Below are 20,882 nucleotides of genomic sequence, written 5' to 3'. Positions count from 1 at the left end.
TGTAAATGCAACAACGAAGCCTGGATGACAGCACATGTGTTTATGACATGGTTTATTGAATATTTTAAGCCCACTATTGGAACCTACTGTTCAGAAAAAGACTCCTTTCAAAATGTTATTTTGTCCATCGATGATGCATGTGGTCACCCAAGAGCAAGGATTGAGAGATACCACAAGATTATTGCTATTTTCATGCCTGCAATCCATGTATCAAAGAGTAGTTTCAACTTTCCAGTCTTATTATTTAATAAATACATTTTTAAGGCTATAGCTGCCATAGATAGTGATTCTTTTCATGAATTTGGGCAAGATTGAAGACCTTCTGGAAAGGATTCACCATTCTAGATGCTTTAAGAATGTGGTTTGTGGAAAGAGGTCAAAATATCAACATTACCTTCATGGGATACTTTGAGGGGTTCAGGATTCAGTGGAGGAAGTAACTGCAGATGTAGTGAAAATTGCAAGAGAACTAGAAGTGGAGCCTGAAGATGTGACTGAATTGCCACAGCCTCATGATAAAACTTTCATGAATGTGTAGTTGCTTCTTATGGATGAGCAAAGGATGTGGTTTCTTGAGATGGAATCTGCTTCTGGTTACGATGTTGTGACGATTGTTGAAATGATAATAAAGATTTAGACTATCCTAAAAACTCAGTTGATGAAGCGGCAGGAGGGTTTGAGAGGACTGACTCCAGTCTCTGAAGAAATTCTGTTGTGGGTAAAATGGCACAGAGCATTGTGCTCTGTAGCACAGTGTTGCATGCTACAGAGACATCATTCTTGAAAAACAGTCAATTCGGCTCATTTTAAGGAATTGTCTCATTTTAAGAAATGGCCACAACCACCCCACCCTTCAGCAACCACCACTCTGATCAGTCAGCAGCCATCAACTCCAGGCAAGATGTTCCACCTGCAAAAAAGATGAAAAAAAAAAGATTATGACTCACTGAAAGGCCAGATGATGGTTAGCATTTTTAGCAATAAGGTTTTTTGAATTAAGGTATGTACATTGTTTTTTAGGCATAATGCTATTGTGTGTTTAATAGACTACAGTAAACGTAATTTTTATATACACTAGGAAACCAAAATGTTGCTGTGATTCCCTTTATTTCAGTGTTTGCTCTATTGAGGTTGTCTGGAGGCAAACCCCACAAAATCTCTGAGACATGCCTATATGTTCACCATGAAATGCTTTAAAAGAAAGTGTGATGACTTTTTAGCTACAGTGGCTGTCATACGAGAACAAGCCATGCATTCAAATCATAGGACTTCCAATCATAGGAGGGAATCGCAGATACATGGGTTGATGATAACTCTCTCAAAAATTATATGTTCATACCCTAAGTACTAGATCCTGTAAATATGACCTTGTTGGGGAAAAAGGTCTTTGCAGGTATAGTAAGTTAAGTATCTCTAGATGACATCATCCTGGATTATGGTGGGCCTTAAATCCAATGACAAATTCTTAGAAGAGAAGAAAAAGGGGGAAAGACACAGAACCACAGAAGAGAACACCATTGCAGATGGAGGCAGGTTAGAATGCTGGGTCTGCAAGTCCAGGGAAGCCAAGCATTGCCAGCAACCACCAGAAGCCGGGGAAGCTGGGAACCTTCAGAAGGTACCAACCCTGCCAACACCTTCACTTGGAATGTCTGGCCCTAGAACTATGAGAGAATATGTTCCTGTGGTTTTAAACTTCCAAGTTTGTGGTATTTGTTATGGCAGCTCTAGGAGTATAAACTCATGACACCAGCTCATGACACTGCCTTTTACTGTTTGCAGCTACCAACATTTACAAAACTTAGGTTCGGGAAACTTTCTTGAGGAAATAAATTCAGGAAGATGTAACAATAGGTTTGTTGTCGTTTAGTCACTAAGTCGTGTCTGACTTTTTGTGACCCCATGGACTGTAGCCCGCCAGGTTACTCTGTCCATGGGATTTTCCAGGCAAGAATACTGGAGTAGGTTGCCATTTCCTTCTCCAGGGGATCTTCCTGACCCAGGGATTGAACCTGTGTCTCCTGCATTGGCAGGCGGATTCTTTACCACTGAGCGACCTGGGCAGCCCCCCTAACAACAGGTTGCTGAGGTTTTATTCCTACACTAAGGATCATGAACCCTTAAGCCAGCAACACTCATCAGAGGACATTAAGACAGTTTTCAGAAACAGGAGACACATCTATTAGCATTCTGTTTATTGGACTAACATGCATGTGGACAAAGCAATATCAGTGTGTATAAGTCATGTAGAAAACTTTGACAGTCACCATGTGATAGCAGGGCTGTTTTGCCATCTATAGGTGAATGGCTTGGAGACTAACAACAAAGGGAATCATGAAGAACAGATATTTCTTGTATAAGGTCAAATAGGAGTGTGTGATGCTAGTGTCTTAGTTTTGTTTTTTGTTAGACTGCTCATGGAACCATTATTCATTTATTTATCCAACAAATTTATGGAATGAATATTATCTGAATAATGTCAAACACCGAGAAGGCAGCAGTATTAATGGCAAGTTCCTTGCCTTCATATACATGTGTAGCTAATGAGAAATGATGGTGATAAATAAACAAACAAAATATTGATGTGTGGTATGAAGGAAATGAGTAAATAATATAACCACCTAGTAAAAAGTAACCTCGCCAGTCTTGTTTTTGGCATAAAGTGAAAGTGAAAGTCGCACAGTCATGTCCGACTCTTTGCGACCCCATGGACTGTAGTCCATGGAATTCTCCAGGTCAGAATACTGAAGTGGGTAGCCATTCCATTCTCCAGGGGAGATCTTCCCAATCCAGGGATCAAACCTGGGTCTACTGCATTGCAGGCAGATTCTTTACTGTCTGAGCCACAAGGAAGCCCCCCCTTTTTTGAAGCATATTAAACCTAATTGTGTCATTGATTTATTTATTCATCTACTTAATTATATTCTGTCTCCTTCTGAACTGCAAGCACCATGAGATCAGGGACCTCATCTTGTTTTCTGCTGATCTCAAGTGTAAGGATGCTGCCTGGTATATAGGGAACACACAGCAAATATTTATTCAGTGTATTTGTGGACTGAGTAAGGGAAATTGACTTCCCAGGCAGCTCAGTGGTAAAGAGTTCACCTGCAATGCAGGAGACTCAGGTTTGATCCCTGGGTTGGGAAGATCCCCTGGAGAAGGAAATGGCAGCCCACTCTAGTATTCTTACCCAGAGAATCCCATGGACAGAGGAGCCTGCTGGGCCATGGGGTTGCAGAAGAGTTGGACAGGACTTAGTGACTCCACAGCAACAACAAGGGAACATGATGGAGAGACACTGACAGATCCCCTGTGCAAAACTAGGGGACCCAGAAAGCATTTTATCTGTATTTGTATTGCATTTGTTTTTAAAATTCTTTACTTTTCTAAGCTAACATTTTTTTAGGGGAGAAATTTTTCAGGTAGAGAAGGTATGGAAAAGTAAAAACTTGTAAGATCTAGAATAAGTGCTTGACCAAACAACTTTTATTTATTTCTCTTTATTGCTAGATATGATATTTGTTTTTTAAATTTATGATTGATTATTTTTAAAAGGCTTATTAAAATTTCAAAACAAATTGTAAGACTATTTTTTAAAACACATAGCATGAAGAATCAGGGGACCAATTTGTTTAAGTTCAGTGATCTTATCTCATTTCAAAATTTAAGAAATTGGCTTGCTGAAAACAACATGTTTTCACTTAAAATCTTCTGAAATATAGTCATAAAGACTTCTAAAATCTTAGGATATAAAATGGTTTTCCTTTGCTTTCTGTTTTATCTCTTAACTTTAAATATTTACTTTAAGTCAAGAAAATTTGAATTCCTTTAGAGAAAAATGAGCAAAAGACAGAACAATAAACTGTTACAATAAATGAATAAATTTTAAAAACAAAGAGAAAGAATATAAAGAAACACAAAGAACCAGAAGCCAAATGGAAGACTGTTCTCTTCTTTAGCAATCAAGGAACTGCAAATAAAATAATGTAACCTGCTTTGCATACCAACTTGGAAAGAGACAGTTTGAGGAAACAGGAAGTTATACAGTTATTGTGAATATAAACTGTTTTAACCTTTCCAGGAGCAATTTGACAAATGGAATTAAAAGCTTCGAAAATATTTTGGCTTTGACCTGTTAATTTCACTTCTGAGAATATATATTAATGAAAAAGTGAAGTATGTATGGCTATTTTGCCATAAAGATAATTAGATGAAGTGCTATTTAAGGTAGCAAAGTATCAGACATCATTTATAGGATCAATAAGAGCAAAATAAAGTTTATAGCATTTTATCTTAATCCAATATAATAGCACTTAGACATTAAGACTATTTTCCACAATTTTATTTAGTGACGTGGGAAGATACTAAAGATGTATTACAGGGGACAAGAAGCAAGTTAAAAAATAATTGTTACAATATTGTATAAAATATTTACATATTTTGGAGAAAGGGAGACAGAGACTGAGGTAGGAAAAATGAAGGCTACACAGATGTGTTTGTAGTGCGTGAGAAAATTGTGCCTGCTTTTCAATATTTTTCTTATTTGTTCATGGTCTGTGACTTTCCTATGGTGATCACACAAGCATCTATGTTAAAGTCTGTGTGCTTTATTTAAAATGTAAAGATCCATAGTCTTGCCTTAAAGTTTCCCTGGAGAAATGAATAAAATTATGGACAAAGGGCATGAATAGGCAGCTTTTGTAAGGAAACACCTGCTTGGCTATCCTGGATGTGAAGAGATGCTTGAACTCATAGGTGATGGAAGAAATGCAATTGTAATGTCATTGAGATACCACTTTGTACCCACTGAATTGGCCCCCAAAGTAGAAATTTGGTGAGAAAGAGGGGAACTAGAATTCTGGTCAGGGTCTAGACCAACATTACCCTTTTCAGGAAATGCATCCAAGGCCATTCTGAGAGCACATTGAGGTAGGTTTTTCTGCAGTTAACCGTCAATCCAGGTCCAGTAATAATAAGAATTTTTTTCTTTTAAACACAAAATCAAACTGACTTTGTTTTATTATGGATTATTATGAGCTCATTAGTATTATGAACTTTGTTTTATTATTTATACTATGGATAGAAAAAACAAATAGGAGTCCTACTTCTTTCAGTGTAATTCACATAAAGTGTGTTGTATGAATAAGAAAAAGTAAGAAAAATTTTGGTAAATGATCACATGAATTTAGATTTTGTGATAAATGAGGGGAAAATGGCTAAAATGATCAGATATATGAATTTACAAAATTCATTTATTCACTTTTCAATTTACAAGAATTTACAGCATTCACGTAGAGAAAGAACTTGCTGAAACCTCAAGAAACCACCGACCCTGGAGTCACAGGGCCACTTAGGACACAGGGTGAGGAAATGAGAATTTGACTAGAAACATGTCAGATATTGTAGACAATGAATGCTTTATGCACCCTGAAAGTCAGTCATCATAACTCACTCCCAACTTAGAAAAATATTCAAAAAGATTTTATAAACAAAAAAGATTCCAATACCATCAGCATTGTACCTTCCTCTGACCCCCACTGTGGGGCTGGAGTTTGAGCACAGAGAAGTATGCAGGGCCCAGTTGTGAAGGACATTGTAGGTCATGGTGTATGTTTTCACTTTAAAAAATTATTAGAAGCACATATTTAGAGTTTTCATTTTAGAAAATAGTTATAGAAATTTAGATAAAAAGAACATATGTGATTAGGTGATCAAGCTGTGAATGAAACAGACCTCAAAGAAAAGCAGATGGCCTTACCTTGATGCCAGCCAAGCACGACGTGGTCGTTTATTTCATACACAAGAGCTGGAGTGAAGGTAGGTTGTCATATCCAAGGAGGCCAAGAGTAGAGGGAAAATCCAGATGGTGAGCATAAGCTAAAACCTTAGGAAGTAGTAGTGAGGATTAAGAGTAAGAACATCATGTCTACCCCTGAAGACCAACTCAGGCAGTGACAGTGCAGACAGAAGACCAAGGATTTTTTTCACCGTGTTGTCTGTGATACCAGAGAGCTGGAGACTACGGAAGCCTCCATCTCTGGGGAGAGGGGATGAGTAAATTGTGGTTGATGGTCACCACGGAATTCTGTGCAGCCACAGCCAGGATTAGGCACGCAACCAGTAAAGTGGTTACATCTGAAAAGGTCCATAGCGAGGGTTGCCAGATAAAATAGAGAGTTAAATTTGAATTTCGGACAAACAGCAAATACTTTTTCAGAGTATGGTCCCAATATTTGCTAAATCTGGCAACCCTGGTCATCAGTTCAGTTCAGTTGCTCAGTCGTGTCCGACTTTTTGCAACCCCATGAATTGCCGTACGCCAGGCCTCCCTGTCCATCACCAACTCCCAGAGTTTACTCAAACTCATGTCCATGGAGTCGGTGACGCCATCCAGCCATCTCATCCTCTGTCATCCCCTTCTCCTCTTGCCCCCAATCCCTCCCAGCATCAGGGTCTTTTCCAGTGAGTCAGCTGTTCACATCAGGTGGCCGAAGTATTGGAGTTTCAGCTTCAACATCAGTCCTTCCAATGAACGCCCAGGACTGATCTCCTTTAGGATGGACTGGTTGGATCTCCTTGCAGTCCAAGGGACTCTCAAGAGTCTTCTCCAACACCATAGTTCAAAAGCATCAATTTTTTCAGCTTTCTTCACAGTCCAACTCTCACATCCATACATGACCACTGGAAAAACCATAGCCTTGACTAGACGGACCTTTGTTGGCAAAGTAATATCTCTACTTTTTAATATGCTCTCTAGGTTGGTCATAACTTTCCTTCCAAGGAGTGTCTTTTAATTTCATGGCTGCAGTCACCATCTGCAGTTATTTTGGAGCCCCCAAAAATGAAGTCTGACACTATTTCCACTGTTTCCCCATCTAATTCCCATGAAGTGATGGGACCAGATGCCATGATCTTAGTATTCTGAATGTTGAGTTTTAAGCCAATTTTTTCACTCTCCTCTTTCACTTTCATCAAGAGGCTTTTTAGTTCTTCTTCACTTTCTGCCACAAGGGTGGTGTCATCTGCATATCAGAGGTTCTTGATATTTCTCCTGGCAATCTTGATTCCAGCTTGTGCTTCTTCCAGCCCAGCGTTTCTCATGATATACTCTGCATGTAAGTTAAATAAGCAAGGTGACAATATGCAGCCTTGACAGACTCCTTTTCCTATTTGGAACCAGTCTGTTGTTCCATGTCCAGTTCTAACTGTTGCTTCCTGACCTGCATATAGGTTTCTCAAGAGGCAGGTCAGGTGGTCTGGTATTCCCATCTCTTTCAGAATTTTCAGAAATTTCCCTGGTCATAGCATGGCACAATTTGTGAAAATGAAAGCTATGTACACAGGCAAATCAACCCAACTTATTTCATAAGGGTATAGAGCAAACATGTCAATAGCTATTGCAGGGGCAGGGGGATAGAGGAGATAAAAAGGAATAAATAAATATTATATAAGTAAATGAGAGGTCCTTAAGTTGACAGTTGGATGGTAATGAACTGAATCAGATTGGCTCAATTCTCTGTACCTAAATCCAAAAAGAAATTAAAAAAAATAAATTTTTCTGCACTCTCCTGTATTTCTTTACTGAAGCCCTGAAGACACTGCCTGGCTGATAGATTATTCTGCCCTACAGAACGATCCCTATGAAATAGTACGGCACTGCTGGCAAAATTAAGCAGAAAAGAGTAGGAGAGGGAGTGGGTAGGTGACAAGGGACTCAGGGGGAAGAAATTTATAAACCGAGTGAAAAATGAAACTAATGAACAAATCAGTTAGGAACACTGCTTCTCCTAGATTTACTGTTTTAATAGAGGAATGGGCCCACATTCTTATAGAGTAAATAGTAGTAAAAGATTATCCATAAGCACAAATCCTAACTGTTGCCATGGCAACAGCCAGCCGAATAGGCAAAGTTGCAGTTTCCCCATTGGAAAATGATAGTTCAATACATGTCACCAGTAACACTGACTCTTAATTTTTTTTTTCATGTCACAGCTGATTACAAGGAGAGCTTTAATACGATTGGCAACATCGAAGAGATTGCCTATAATGCTGTTTCCTTCACCTGGGACGTGAATGAAGAAGCAAAAGTGAGTGAGAAAGTAGCATTGATTCATTGGTCATACCTTTTAAGTATCACATCCTTTCTCTGCAGTGGATTCTTTGACAAAAGCCTCTGTGAGTAGAGAAAGATCTGTTAACTTGAGCCAGAAAAACGGGAAATGAACCTATTGGGTTTCTCTAGAAGTCACACACATTCAGTTACTGAGAAGCTAAATCAATTGCCTTTTGACAGGCAAAGGGGTGTACCTGTTTCTCTGGGGCCTCCTGCTGAAAGGGCCAGGCCCCTTGTCCCTCCTGATTCCTCCAGGCCCCCAAGCTCCATTTTATCACTTGGGGCTGACAGGACCGGGCCTAAAATCCTTTTCTTCCTGTACTGAAGTTTCCCCAAACACCTCTGCAACTGCCTCCTTCTTCAGAGGCAGGATAGTGTTCAGAGCTTCTGTCTGCACAGGTAAGCAGCTGGGCCACCCCGCCCCGACTCCTGCCCCTTCCAGGCTTCACCTGGTCAAAGAGGGATCAGGAAGCAGGGCTGCAGGTCTCTCAACTTCACTCCCTGAGGAAAAGCCACCACTGTGACCTTGAGCCATTTCTTTCCTGTTGACCTTAGGCTTTTCTTATTTCTGTCTGGTGCCAGCACAGTTAAAAAGGGCAAAGGTAAAAATCTCTGGCCAGGTGCATCCTGAGGAAAGACATCCACCGTTGCATGGATTTGGGTAAAAAAGAAGCAAGTCTTGTGGATACTCAGAGCCACGAGTCTCTGAGTGTATGGAAACTGAACTTTGTGGCTGTGCCCACTCTTCATCCTGGGTTCTGTACCTTCTGATTCTCGAGCTTCATTTTGCACCAGAGGGAAGGTTTCAGATGAACCCTAAGCTTGTTTTCTGCTTCGGTTATGTACCATCTAGGCGGGCGTTAGAAGACTTTGTCTTCGAATTAATGAAAAGGTCAACGTAAACAACCACTTTCAATGCTTCATTGTCTGCGAGCAGGGGGAGCCGGGTGAGAAAGGAAACTGGATGGGAGTTCGTGGGCATGATTTAGAGATGAAGATGAATTGCTCAGTGTCTCATTTCACTCAGGTATAAAACAAAGTAAATGAAACTGGCGTTAGGCCCAAGAAAGGTGACCTAAATGGGCAAGCAGAGACAGAGGTCCGGAGCGGCCGAGGGAACGTTCGGGGGCTCGGTGCGTCCGCGGGAAGGAGGGAGGCCTTGCGATGCAATGGGAACTCAGGGACCGCACAGAAGGGCAGGAAGAGCTTTTGCTCAAGGCTTTCCTCTGTTTTCGCTTCGAGTTTCTCACCCGAGCCTGGGGCTTTCTCCTCATGACCCTTTGCTTCTCCCAGAGGCGAGATTACTGGGTTGGGTAAGGGAGAGGCAGCCTGGTGGTGTCAGGGCCCGGACTTGGAATCCTTGGCAAGTCATCTGACCTCTCTGGGCTTCGGTTCCCTCACACAAAGCAAAAACAAAACAACTTTTCCGATTGTCTCTGCTGTACCAAGCATGTGCTTGGGGGGTTTGATGTGTGAAAACTCAGCCTCCGAGGGAGGTAGGGCACAGCAGTGTGTGAGGAGTGAGAGGCAGGTCCAAGCACAGCCATCCACTGTGAAGACAATGGGATCCTCCCTTTGGAATACCTTGTCATGGTAAAGCGAGCTGAAACTGCAGCCCTCATTTTCCTTTTCATGGAATCTGATAGAATGTGAATGTGTTAACTGTCACCAGTCAATAGGACCTTTGAAAGAAAATGCCGAAACCGGAAGGGACATCTTGAATGATGGTGGCTCTCTGGTCAACCAACGAGATAGTTAATTTGGGGTTGAGTTGACTTTTCTTTCATTTCCCATAGGCAGGGCTCACTTGTCTTGTTTAAATATGTGTATTTGCACATGTGTATTGTTCCAGGCTGACACATTTTACACTCACATGTGCTTTGACAAATGGCAGTACTTGCTTGTTGTAGCACAACTTGTTTCTTTAATACATATTTTTAGTAGCTATTATTTGGTAGTTGTAATCGTGTACAGTCTGGATAAGTAATAGAAATAGTTCCAAAGAATTTTGCTGAACTACTGAAAGAACTTTAAAGAAAATCCATAAAAGTTAAATTCGTTTCATTAGGTAGGCTGAGAAGATTTTTTTTTTTTTTCAGGCTGCAGGACATAAGGTTTTTCTTTAAATATAATCGATTTTATAATAAGCAGGCTGCAAAAATAACCCCACAATTACACAATTGGGAAAAAGTTTTCAACAAAGCAAGGCGTATAAAGGGCTTCCCAGGTGGCTCAGTGGTAAGGAATTTACCTGCCAATGCAGGAGAGGCAGGAGACGTAGGTTTGATCCCTGGTTCAGAAGATCCCCTGGAGAAGGAAACGGCAACCCACTCCAGTATTCTTGCCTGGGAAATCCCATGGACAGAGGAGCCTGGCAGTCCATGGGGTCCCAAAAGAGTTGGACATGACTTAGTAATGAAACAACAAAGCAAGGCATGAAAGGTGTCCCTCTCACGGTGGAATTGTTTATAATTTTCATATTGTGGACTTCTCGGGAGCAGTTGCATTGGCCTACAGGTTCCTGTGGGTAATAGCCACACAGAAATCCATTGGAGGCTTCAGGATTGGGGCCCCATTCAATGGCACCTGTTGTTTCAGTTTTGGTGTGGCCAGAGGACACAAATTTGTGACCCACCACCTTCATATGGTCCACAGAACATAAATATATGTGTGTTTAATGCACTTTAAGTCCTTTTATTCCAAATTTTAAAATATCTTGCCTGCATTTAATAATCAGATTTTTTTTTTTTAATCCAAGTTTCCAGATTCTTTTGGACTCTGGCAACATTAGCCCGAGTGTTTGCAGGGCTGTGAGTGGCTCTTGTGAGGCACCAACTGTTCTCTTGAATGCTTTCTCTGCCCTTCTCCCTCCTGGACCTTCCCTTGCCTGGTCCTCATGGACATTGAGTTTTCATGCCTGCGTCACACCCTCTCAAGCAACCAAATATGCATTTTACCTCTTTGCTGGCTTTCAGTGTTAGGGAAAGTAGTGACACAAGGGAGGTTAACACCGGGAGGAAGGGGGCAGTCAGCAACGCCATCACCCTCCGCTGGTTCCTTTGGCAGCAGGTTGCAGAGGATGAGTTGGTGCCCATAAACAGTTGCAGTGCCTTCCTTTGGAACACACACAGTGGTAATAAGTCATGATCTTTGAAGATATTTTTTAAAAAATCAGAATCATTGGGTCCAAATGTAAATATATACCAACAATTTAAATCATACCATTTCAAGGGTAAAAATTATATATATATAATTTATTAAATTTATATATGCCTATATAAATTTATATATACAAATACATATACATATACAAACATATACATACATATATAAAATATACATATATATTTATACATGTATATACAAATATATGTATACAAATGTACACACATATACATAAATATATACATATATAAATTTATATGTACATATACAAATATAAACATACATGCATACAAATATATATATATTTGCACAAGACCAACTTTGAAGTAGGCAATATCTGAAAAAATGCTACGAATGTTCTTTGAGTCATGTAAGCATCATTTGAGAAAACCATGTGTCTTCCCAAGATAGCTTTTATTTGGACATTTGGCTTCCCTGGTGGTTCAGATAGTAAAGAATCTGCCTGCAATGCTAGAGACCGAGGTTCAATCCCTAGGTCAGGAAGATCCCCTAGAGAAGGGAATGGCTACCTACTCCAGTGTTCTTGCTTGGAGAAACTCCTGAACAGAGAAGCCTGGTGGACCACAGTCCACGAGTTCACAAAGAGTCGGACACGACTGACTGGCTTTCACTTTCACTTTTGGTTTTGGTGCATTTACTAAAAACATAGAATAAAACAGTCTCATATTTGGTAGTCTCCCCACGTATGCATCATCAAGACCTGATGACAAGATTTATGGATTTTTTTCCAGAACACTACTCTTGTCTTTTGTTGCTGACCTACATTCTATTCTTACCTCTCCTTTAGTGGGAACAGAAGTAAAGAAAGAACGTGAAACTGTAACCACCTAGTTTAATTTAATTACAGGAGAAAATTTGGCCAGGGAAGGTGTTAACACTGTTCGCTAAAATGAGGCTGTGGGACTGACTCCAGGTTGCCAGTCTCAAGGGCAGTGTGGTTCTGGCAGAACTCCTCCAGTTTTTCCTCCCAGAACCGGTTCTGCTGGTTTTGCTACGGTGTCTCTGCACAATGACACCTGTAGCCCAGAAAGCGTCTCTGGATGGCCATTCCTTTCCCCGCAGATTCTGCACTGTCTAGAAGCTCTTGTAATGTGAACGGGTGTCCCGGGGTCCCTGGGAATGACTTAGGTGGCATCTAGGTAGGTGAGGTTCTGAGCATCCTTGCAGTCACAGTTTGGAAGTTGATGGGGGTGGGGCACAGGATAATAAAGAAGATAAAGCCCTGAAATGGGGCTTAGGCTGCCAGGTCTCCGGGCAAAGGAATAGCCGCTTTTGTGTCTTCCCCTTCTTAGCTTCAGTTTCTCAGCTGGAAAATGGCAGGAAGGGGACCCGGGCAGGATTGACAAAGTATTAAGGTCCCATCCTTATCATTCTAGTGGAGGACTACAGGGCTAGGTTTCTTTGCATGACTCCCACTTACAAGGTCATTTTAATGTTTCCTTCTCCCCACAGCCAATCCGGTACCTACAAAGTAGATTTGTTGCTCGTTAATTCCCAAGATGAGAAATTCCCAGGCAAACCCCTATTGAATTATTAAAGAGCAGTGAGCTCTGATTCCTGGCACCGAACGCCGGTGATGACATCATCCCAGAGCTGGAGCTCACAAACCCTAATTACAGGCTTTCCTTTCTCCCCAATTTCTAAGGAGATTCTTGAAACCAGGCCCCTTAGTTTTGCGCGCAGCCCTTTTCTCGGTTCACAGTGATTTCAAATTGAAACCAATCTCTATGCGCTACAAAGGCATCTCTCATGTGACCACAGAGAATTACCTGAACGTTAAGATGCTACTTAGTGCTCAGAGGAACAGGTTTCTATTTTGGTCTTTTCACTGGAATCAGTTCAGTTCAGTTGTTCAGTCGTGTCTGACTCTTTGCCACCCCATGAACCACAGCACGCCAGGCCTCCCTATCCATCGTCAACTCCTGGAGTTTACCCAAACTCATGTCCATTGAGTCAGTGATACCATCCAACCATCTCATCCTCTGTCATTCCCTTCTCCTCCTGCCCTCAATCTTTCCCAACATCAGGGTCTTTTCAAATGAGTCAGCTCTTCGCATGAGGTGGCCAAAGTATTGGAGTTTCAGCTTCAACATCAGTCCTTCCAATGAACACCCAGGACTGATCTCCTTTAGGATGGGCTGGTTGGATCTCCTTGCAGTCCGGGGGACTCTCAATAGTCTTCTCCAACACCACAGTTCAAAAGCATCAATTCTTTGGCGCTCAGCTTTCTTTAGAGTCCAACTCTCACATCCATACATGACTATTGGAAAAACCATAGCCTTGACTACTAGATGGGCCTTTGTTGACAAAGTGATGTCTCTGCTCTTTAATATGCTGTCTAGGTTGGTCATAACTTTCCTTCCAAGGAGTAAGCGTCTTTTAATTTCATGGCTGCAGTCACCATCTGCAGTGATTTTGCAGCCCAAAAAGATAAAGTCAACCACCGTTTCCACTGTTTTCCCATCTATTTGCCATGAAGTGATGGGACCGAATGCCATGATCTTAGTTTTCTGAATGTTGAGCTTTAAGCCAATTTTTTCACTCTCCTCTTTCACTTTCATCAGGAGGCTCTTTAGTTCTTCTTCACTTTCTACCATAAGGGTGGTGTCATCTGCATATCAGAGGTTCTTGATATTTCTCCCAGCAATCTTGATTCCAGCTTGTGCTTCCTCCAGCCCAGCGTTTCTCATGGTGTACTCTGCATATAAGTTAAATAAGTAGGGAGACAATATGCAGCCTTGACAGACTCCTTTTCATATTTGGAACCAGTCTGTTGTTCCATGTCCAGTTCTAACTGTTGCTTCCTGACCTGCATACAGGTTTCTCAAGAGGCAGGTCAGGTGGTCTGGTATTCCCATCTCTTTCAGAATTTTCCACAGTTTATTGTAATCCACACAGTCAAAGGCTTTGACATAGTCAATAAAGCAGAAATAGATGTTTTTCTGGAACTCTTTTGCTTTTTTGATGATCCAGCAGATGTTGCCAATTTGATCTCTGGTTCCTCTGCCTTTTCTAAAACCAGCTTGAACATTTGAAAGTTCACGGTTCACGTATTGCTAAAGGCTGGCTTGGAGAATTTTGAGCATTACTTTATAGGACATAAGGCCGTTGGATGTGGTCCGTCTCATGAACTGCTTCATGTTCTGAGACATAAATAAAGCTCTCATATTGGGTGATTTGCTTTTGTCCCGTGAAGTCCGGGTTTCTTCCGTTCCTTCCTGTGTGGATCAGCCCTTTCTCTTTCCAGCACTGTCTTTTCAAGGTACAGCCAGTGGTCCGCTAGCCAAGCGTGGCTCTACTCCATCTGCTCCTGATGGGTAGGAAACCAGCCCCTCCGTTGAGATCCTCAGATCTCGGTGTTGGTAGCATCAGAGACAGGATGGTGCCAATGGCAGTGCTTTGATCACAGCCTATGGAAAGGCAGTAAACTGGAGAAAATACAAGTATTCTAACCTTCTTGAACCCTGCGAATTATTCAGTCTCTCTTTGTTGAAAATAAGTTTATTGAAAGACTTTGAGCACCAAATCATGGCAGAACCATTAAAATTGTCCCCAGTTTGTTTCACCCTCTTCCTTTTCTCTTTCTCTCAACACTTCTTTTTGGTCTAAAAGATATAATCAGTTTTTATGGGGCTCCACTGTGTGTCAAACAAAGTACTTTGGAAAGTTACAATTTTGATAGTCTTGATGAATCATGTCTTCCAAGAGGATGCTTCTGAATGAATTGTGTTCCCTTCCTACCAAACTCCAGTGCTGGACACCAGGGAGAAGGGGAGATGTGTAAATACTGATTTGGGGGATTAAAAGAGAACCCAAAGAACTGATCAAAGGAAACCACACTCCTGAGTGTCCATGGGTTCATGATCTAGTTTGCTTCCCTGACCCCGACCTCCCATCAGCAGTCCAGGGAGTCCTGTTTCTGCATATGAGACAGTCCAGTATGAAGTGGAGTTGATGGATATTACTAATTCAGAAAAAGTTGCATCCTAATGTGTGTGCATGTGTGCTCAATTGAGTCTGATTCTTTGTGACCCCATGGACTAACTTGCAGGCTCCTCTCCAGGCAAGAATACTGGAGGTGAGTTGCTGTTTCCTCCTCCAGGGGATCCTCCCAACCCGGGGACTGAAACCAGGTCTCTTGCGTTTCCCGCTTTGGCAGGCGGGTTCTTTACCACTGGTAAAGCCCCTTATGTCCTAATGTTTTGCCTAAGTAGAGCCCAGGTTTCAACAGGTCATCCTATGGAAGAAGAGAAATATTATAGGGCATCTTCCTTGGTCTCCAAAGTAAACGAAGTATTGAGAGGCTCCTGGGAGGAGTCTTGAGGGGCTGAGATACATGCCACAGAGCAGGGCAAATGGCATTTTTATGTGTTTGCTGGGGCGTGGTGTGGATGAAGGAAACTTTAAAAGGGAAAGGTAAACATTTGCTGGAGTCTTTGTTATTGAACTTAAACAAAGCCATACCTTTGTTCCAGTTTTATATGGTAATGGATGGCAGAAAAAGCTATAAAGCTGGAGTTAAGTCACATATAGAAGGAATAATCTTTGGAAAGCATCTCACCGGAGCTATCAACGCTTGATCTGTTGTTAGAATGTGGAGTAGCCATGGTTTTTGGCCTGAATTCTGCTGAGGGCTCTTATAACTCACATGCATGAACTATTGTGTGCATGCGGAGAGTGAGACTGCAGACTTAGATTTCATAGACTGGTGTGTGTGTGTGTGTGTGTGTGTGTGTGTGTGTGTGTGTGTGTGTGTGTGTGTGTGTGTGTGTGTGTGTGTGTGTGTGTATGCACCATGGTTAGTATTTATTCGGTGCTTACTTATTGATATATACCAGGCAGTCTGCCAGTTGTTTATATACCTTATGCAATATTCATATTTTAAGTGGCTATTATTTTTCATTTAAACAATGAAGAGATTGAAGTCCAAAGAGCTTACACAGTGAACGCACAGTAGAGCGGAGGCTCCCGCCCTGGGAATGTCTGAAGCACGTATTCTTTCCATACTGCCTTTTTGTCTTGGGAGGAGGTGGTCATAGTGTCTTCTACCTTGTCTCTGGCAAAGGGGCTGGCGTCCCCTCGAAGCAGCCTGCTTGCTGTGCATCACGTGCTGGGCCAGGCAGCGGGCATTTACAGACAGAAAGCCAAGCAGGGTGTCTGCTGCTCTCAGAGGCCATCCTGGCTGGGCTGAGAACTCAGACAACCTCTGTACATGACTGTAAAATGAGGAAGAAAGCAACAGAGCCTCCAATGAAAACAGAATTAAAGGTTGAGGACAGTTCTGGAGAGGACGGTAGCCCTGGTTTTTTTATTTTTTATCACAAAATAAAAAAATTTTCTTGAGCACAAATAAGCATCCACCTACTAGATTAGTAGCCTGGTTTGCAAGTATTCTTTCCCATTCTGAGGGTTGTCTTTCTGTCTTGTTTATGGTTAGTAGCCAGGAACTTTTTGGTAACTTAATGTTTTCAAAGCATTTTTTAAAACTGAAGTATAGTTGATTTACAATGTTGTGTTAATTTCAGGTGTATAGCAAAGTGATACAGTTGTATATGTTGTGATTCTTTTCAGATTCTTTTCTAATTCTTTCTAATAACTTTCTAATTCTTTCTAATAACCATTATCAGTTCAGTTCAGTTCAGTTCAGTCACTCAGTGGTGTCTGACTCTTTGTGACTCCATGAATGACAGCACACCAGGCCTCCCTGTCCATCACCAACTCCTGGAGTTTACCCAAACCCATGTCCATCGAGTCAGTGATGCCATCCAGCCATCTCATCCTCTGTCGTCCCCTTCTCCTCCTGCCCCCAATCCCTCCCAGCATCAGGGTCTTTTCCAATGAGTCAGCTCTTCGCATGAGGTGGCCAAAGTATTGGAGTTTCAGCTTCAGTAAGGTTATTAGAAAATAGTGAATATAATCCCCTGTATTATACAGTAGGGTCCTGTTGATTATCTGTTTTATATATTGTAGTGTGTATATGTTAATCCCAAACTCCTAATTTATACCTTCCTCCTTCCCCTTTGGTAACCAGAAGATTGTTTTCTATGTCCATGAGTCTATTTCTGCTTTGTAAACAAGTTTCATCTTTTAATTCATTTTATTTTTATAAAAGCATTTCTATTAAAGTTTTTTTATTTAAATATTCCCCCAATGTCTTATTTGAACTTGCAAGTGAAGAGTTGAAAGATTAATACAGTTCTGACCACATACCCTGCACTTCAGCAGGTAGAGAGGGTGCCAAGGGTGTGGGACCAGGGAAGACCCAAGGGATGGCGTGGCCCTTGAGCTGCATCTGAGTGGGAGCTGGCAAGGGGCTCCAGGTAGCAGGACGGGACACTCAGAGGTGCGGAGGCCGGGCAGCGCAGGCAGAACCTGGAGTCGGGGGCGCCGGAGAGAAGTTAGAGTGAAGAGGGGACGGAGACATTGCAAGATGGGCTGAAATGCCGCGGGGAGGGCTGGAGGGTGGGTGAAAGAGGGTCAGGGTGGGAACTTTAGACCCACCCATTAAGGGGACTTGGAGGAGGAGGAACCAGAAAGAGAAGGGCTGGTCAGTAAAGAGAGGACAGAAGGATGGATGAGCAGGACAGAAGGAGGAAGTGACCGGTGAAGTGGGTGATGCAGGCGGTGGTCTCACAGCCTGAACCTCTGAAAGCAGCAGCAAGTTGGGAGATGGTTAGAAATGCAGATACCTGGACCTCCCACCTGGAACCCAGAGGGCAGAGTCATGACACATTTGAACAGCATACCCATGCTTGTAAGGATGCTACCTGGAGGAAAGCAATCTCAGTGAAGTCAGAGGTCAGATTAAAACTGGGGGGGACAGGGCCTTTACTTACGGTCCCTAACTTATACGTGCTCATGTTGAAAGCTGGCATTGCAGCGTGGTTTACAAGATGAAGAGGCTGGAAACAGCCTCATGTTAAAGAAATTGTTACTCCATATTCATGGGTTTTTTTAAAAAAAAAAGAAAAAGAAAGGACTCTCTTCAGAGTGTCCTGTCAAGTGAAAAAAAAAGCAGGCTGCAGAACCGTGTTTACTATGCTACCAATTGTGTTGGAAAGAAAAGGATATGAATTTGCATAGCAGGTTTCTGGAAGGATACACTAGAAACTGTGACGGATACCCTAGAAACTGACAGATACCCAAGAAAGTGTTGGTTGGGGAGCAGTGCTGGCGGGGGAGGGGGGTGTGGTTTCCACATTTACTCTTTTGAATTTTGTGCCAGATTCAGCTGTGACAAACTCAAAACAAGTTTTCAGTTTTAAACACGAATAGAAGAGGCTTAAAGTCATAACCGATAACCAGAAATCTGAGTGAGTGGCTCTTTTAGTCTCTGCTTCACTTCTTCCTCCCACTGAGAGGGGAGGCTCATTATTTATGAAACAGCCCCACCCGTTGTTACACAATATCCAGATTCTTCCTTGTCCTGAGGTGCTGCTTCACAAGACCTGTTCGGGTGACAGAGGCGAGTGGCCGAGACTGGCCGGTCTGCAGAGCCACGAGGGTTCTGCCCGAGAGGGTTCGCCTTTGCTCTCTCCCCACTGAAGCCTGCGACTCCACCCCTCTGAAAGGGTCACACAGAGATAGAGTGTGAGCTTTTCATTTCAATTCAGCTTCATAAAATATCTCTCTGTTCAAGTTAACGTGAATATTTGGAATCATTTGGAATCAAATGTCTTGAGAGAGTCTGGACAGGGAGCTCTTGGAGTCGTCTGGTCAGAAGGAGGGCTTGAACTGGGGACCGGGGAGATGCTGAGGGAGCCAGCCTCGTGGGGCAGTTGCAGGCTTTGTGGACTGTGCTGTGGGGGTGAGGAGGAGCTTGGAGTCTCAGAGCAGGACTGGCAGGGTGACCAGGTATCTGAGAAGATGGCGACTGTGGTGGTCATCGGAAGCTGCCGAAGATTCTCATGGCACCTTATAGTTGAAAAATGAAATCTCTGTCTCTATCTGACTGAGATTGTATATGGTAGAAACTAGCACAACCTTATAAAGCAGCTATACGCGGATAAAAATTAATTCAAAAGACAATAAATTTTAACAAACGTGATCTTAAAGTATCACAGTATTGAGCTAGAGATTATTATACCTATTTAAAAGAAAAGGCAAATGAGACCCAGAAAGGTTCAATAGTTAGTCCAAGGCCACCAGGGACATAATTTTGAGCCTCTTGTACATTTTTTTTTTCTTGCTTTGATTTCCTCTCATTTTGCCCTCCAGCTTCGTAGAAAGCTCCTTCTTCTTAACAGAACTGCACCTGTGAGCTGATCCCATTTAATCCCTGCTGCCAGGGCTCTCGGCTCCCACGGGGCCTCCTTGCAGCCTTCTGTTCCTCTTCTCTGGCGGTGTGACCACCCGGCCGTCCTGGAAGAACACCTCTGCACGGCCCCACTGCGCGCCCTCCTGCCCATCCTCCTGCTTCTGCCAGACGCCCCAGCTAGGTGCTCCCTCCCCATCTTCATGTCCTGGCTCCCTCGCCCCAGTAACCTAGCTTCCTTCCTTCCCTCCAGGAGTCTGGCCTCTGGAAGGGGTACAGACCCTCGACTTCTGATCCTCCTGGTCTTTTCTCAGCCTTCACTCAGTCCTCTCGGGGACTTGGGTGTTGGATACTGTGGCCACAGGTCTATCTGCCCTTGGCCTCAGTGAAACACACTGGACCTCATCAAGGGTCTGTGACTCGATCACAGGGATACAAGCATCTTGCCTGGTATCTCCCCTCCCCAACTGCCTTTTCTCAGGCTCCTTCTGAACCTCCTCAGCACGAACCCTCCTCTCCCATTAGCCTGGCCTCTTTCCTCTTTTGAGAACAGCATGCACTTTCTTCTCCATCTCTCTTCCTTCTAGCTCAGCACTCCTATAGGAAATCCTCCCTGGTTGAGCTCTCTCCTTTTTTTTCAGGTTCTCACAGTATGTACACCCTGAGATATTCACCTCAGTTCCTATTTTTATATACCCGACCACAGTGAGAGATGTTGTAACTCCCCTTTTCCTCAAGGGCAATGCCTTACCTTAGATTTCTGTCTCTCATCTTCATTAGCTTATATGCATGGGCCTACATGACACATACATATATACATTCATACTTGATTATATAGCTGGGGCTTAATTTGGGTTTGTTGATATATAGCTAGATAACATTTTTTTGAGGATAAATCTGGTCAGAACAACTAACTCTGCTGTATTATCTTGACAACTTCAGCTACTCAGAGCCTTCTTGGCTCTTAGAACATTTTGCTTCTAAAAGCAAAAACACTGATAAAGGAGGAACTGTGCATTTAGAAAAGTAATTTTCTCTTAATTTGTTAGACAAATATTTGTTGAGTATCTTCCATGAGCCTGGCATTGGGAACAGAAGGAGCTTGAGGCAGACAAGGCCCCTCCTCTTATGGGTTTAGAGCTGCATCGGGCAGACAGGTAATTAGGTACTAAACAGATAAACGACAAGATAAACCCAGATAATGTTCAGTGCTGTGAAGAAACCAAGAAAGAGCAGAATCGTAAGGTGAGCTACTCGTTGTGGGAGAAGGAGAAGGAAGACAACTCTAGATGGCCAGGGCGGAGATTTCTGAAAAGTTGACATTGGACC

At 42.5% G+C, this 20,882-nt stretch overlaps 1 protein-coding gene across 4 annotated transcripts in view; it reads left to right on the top strand.

Moving 5' to 3' along the window:
• GRHL2 (grainyhead like transcription factor 2) overlaps positions 1 to 20,882 on the top strand; it is a 166,445-nt gene that overhangs the window by 98,938 nt on the left and 46,625 nt on the right. For all 4 annotated transcript variants that reach the window (XM_043879827.1, XM_043879826.1, XM_043879825.1 and 1 more), the window contains exon 8: positions 7,993 to 8,087. In XM_043879827.1, coding sequence (XP_043735762.1) covers positions 7,993 to 8,087 — 95 coding nt within the window. The remainder of the gene's footprint in view (positions 1 to 7,992; positions 8,088 to 20,882) is intronic.

This window comes from Cervus elaphus, chromosome 21, assembly GCF_910594005.1.
Source record: "Cervus elaphus chromosome 21, mCerEla1.1, whole genome shotgun sequence".
NCBI classification, from domain to species: Eukaryota; Metazoa; Chordata; class Mammalia; order Artiodactyla; family Cervidae; genus Cervus; species Cervus elaphus.
The sequence above is the reverse complement of the archived record's forward strand: the minus strand, read 5'-3'. Positions and strand labels throughout refer to the sequence as shown.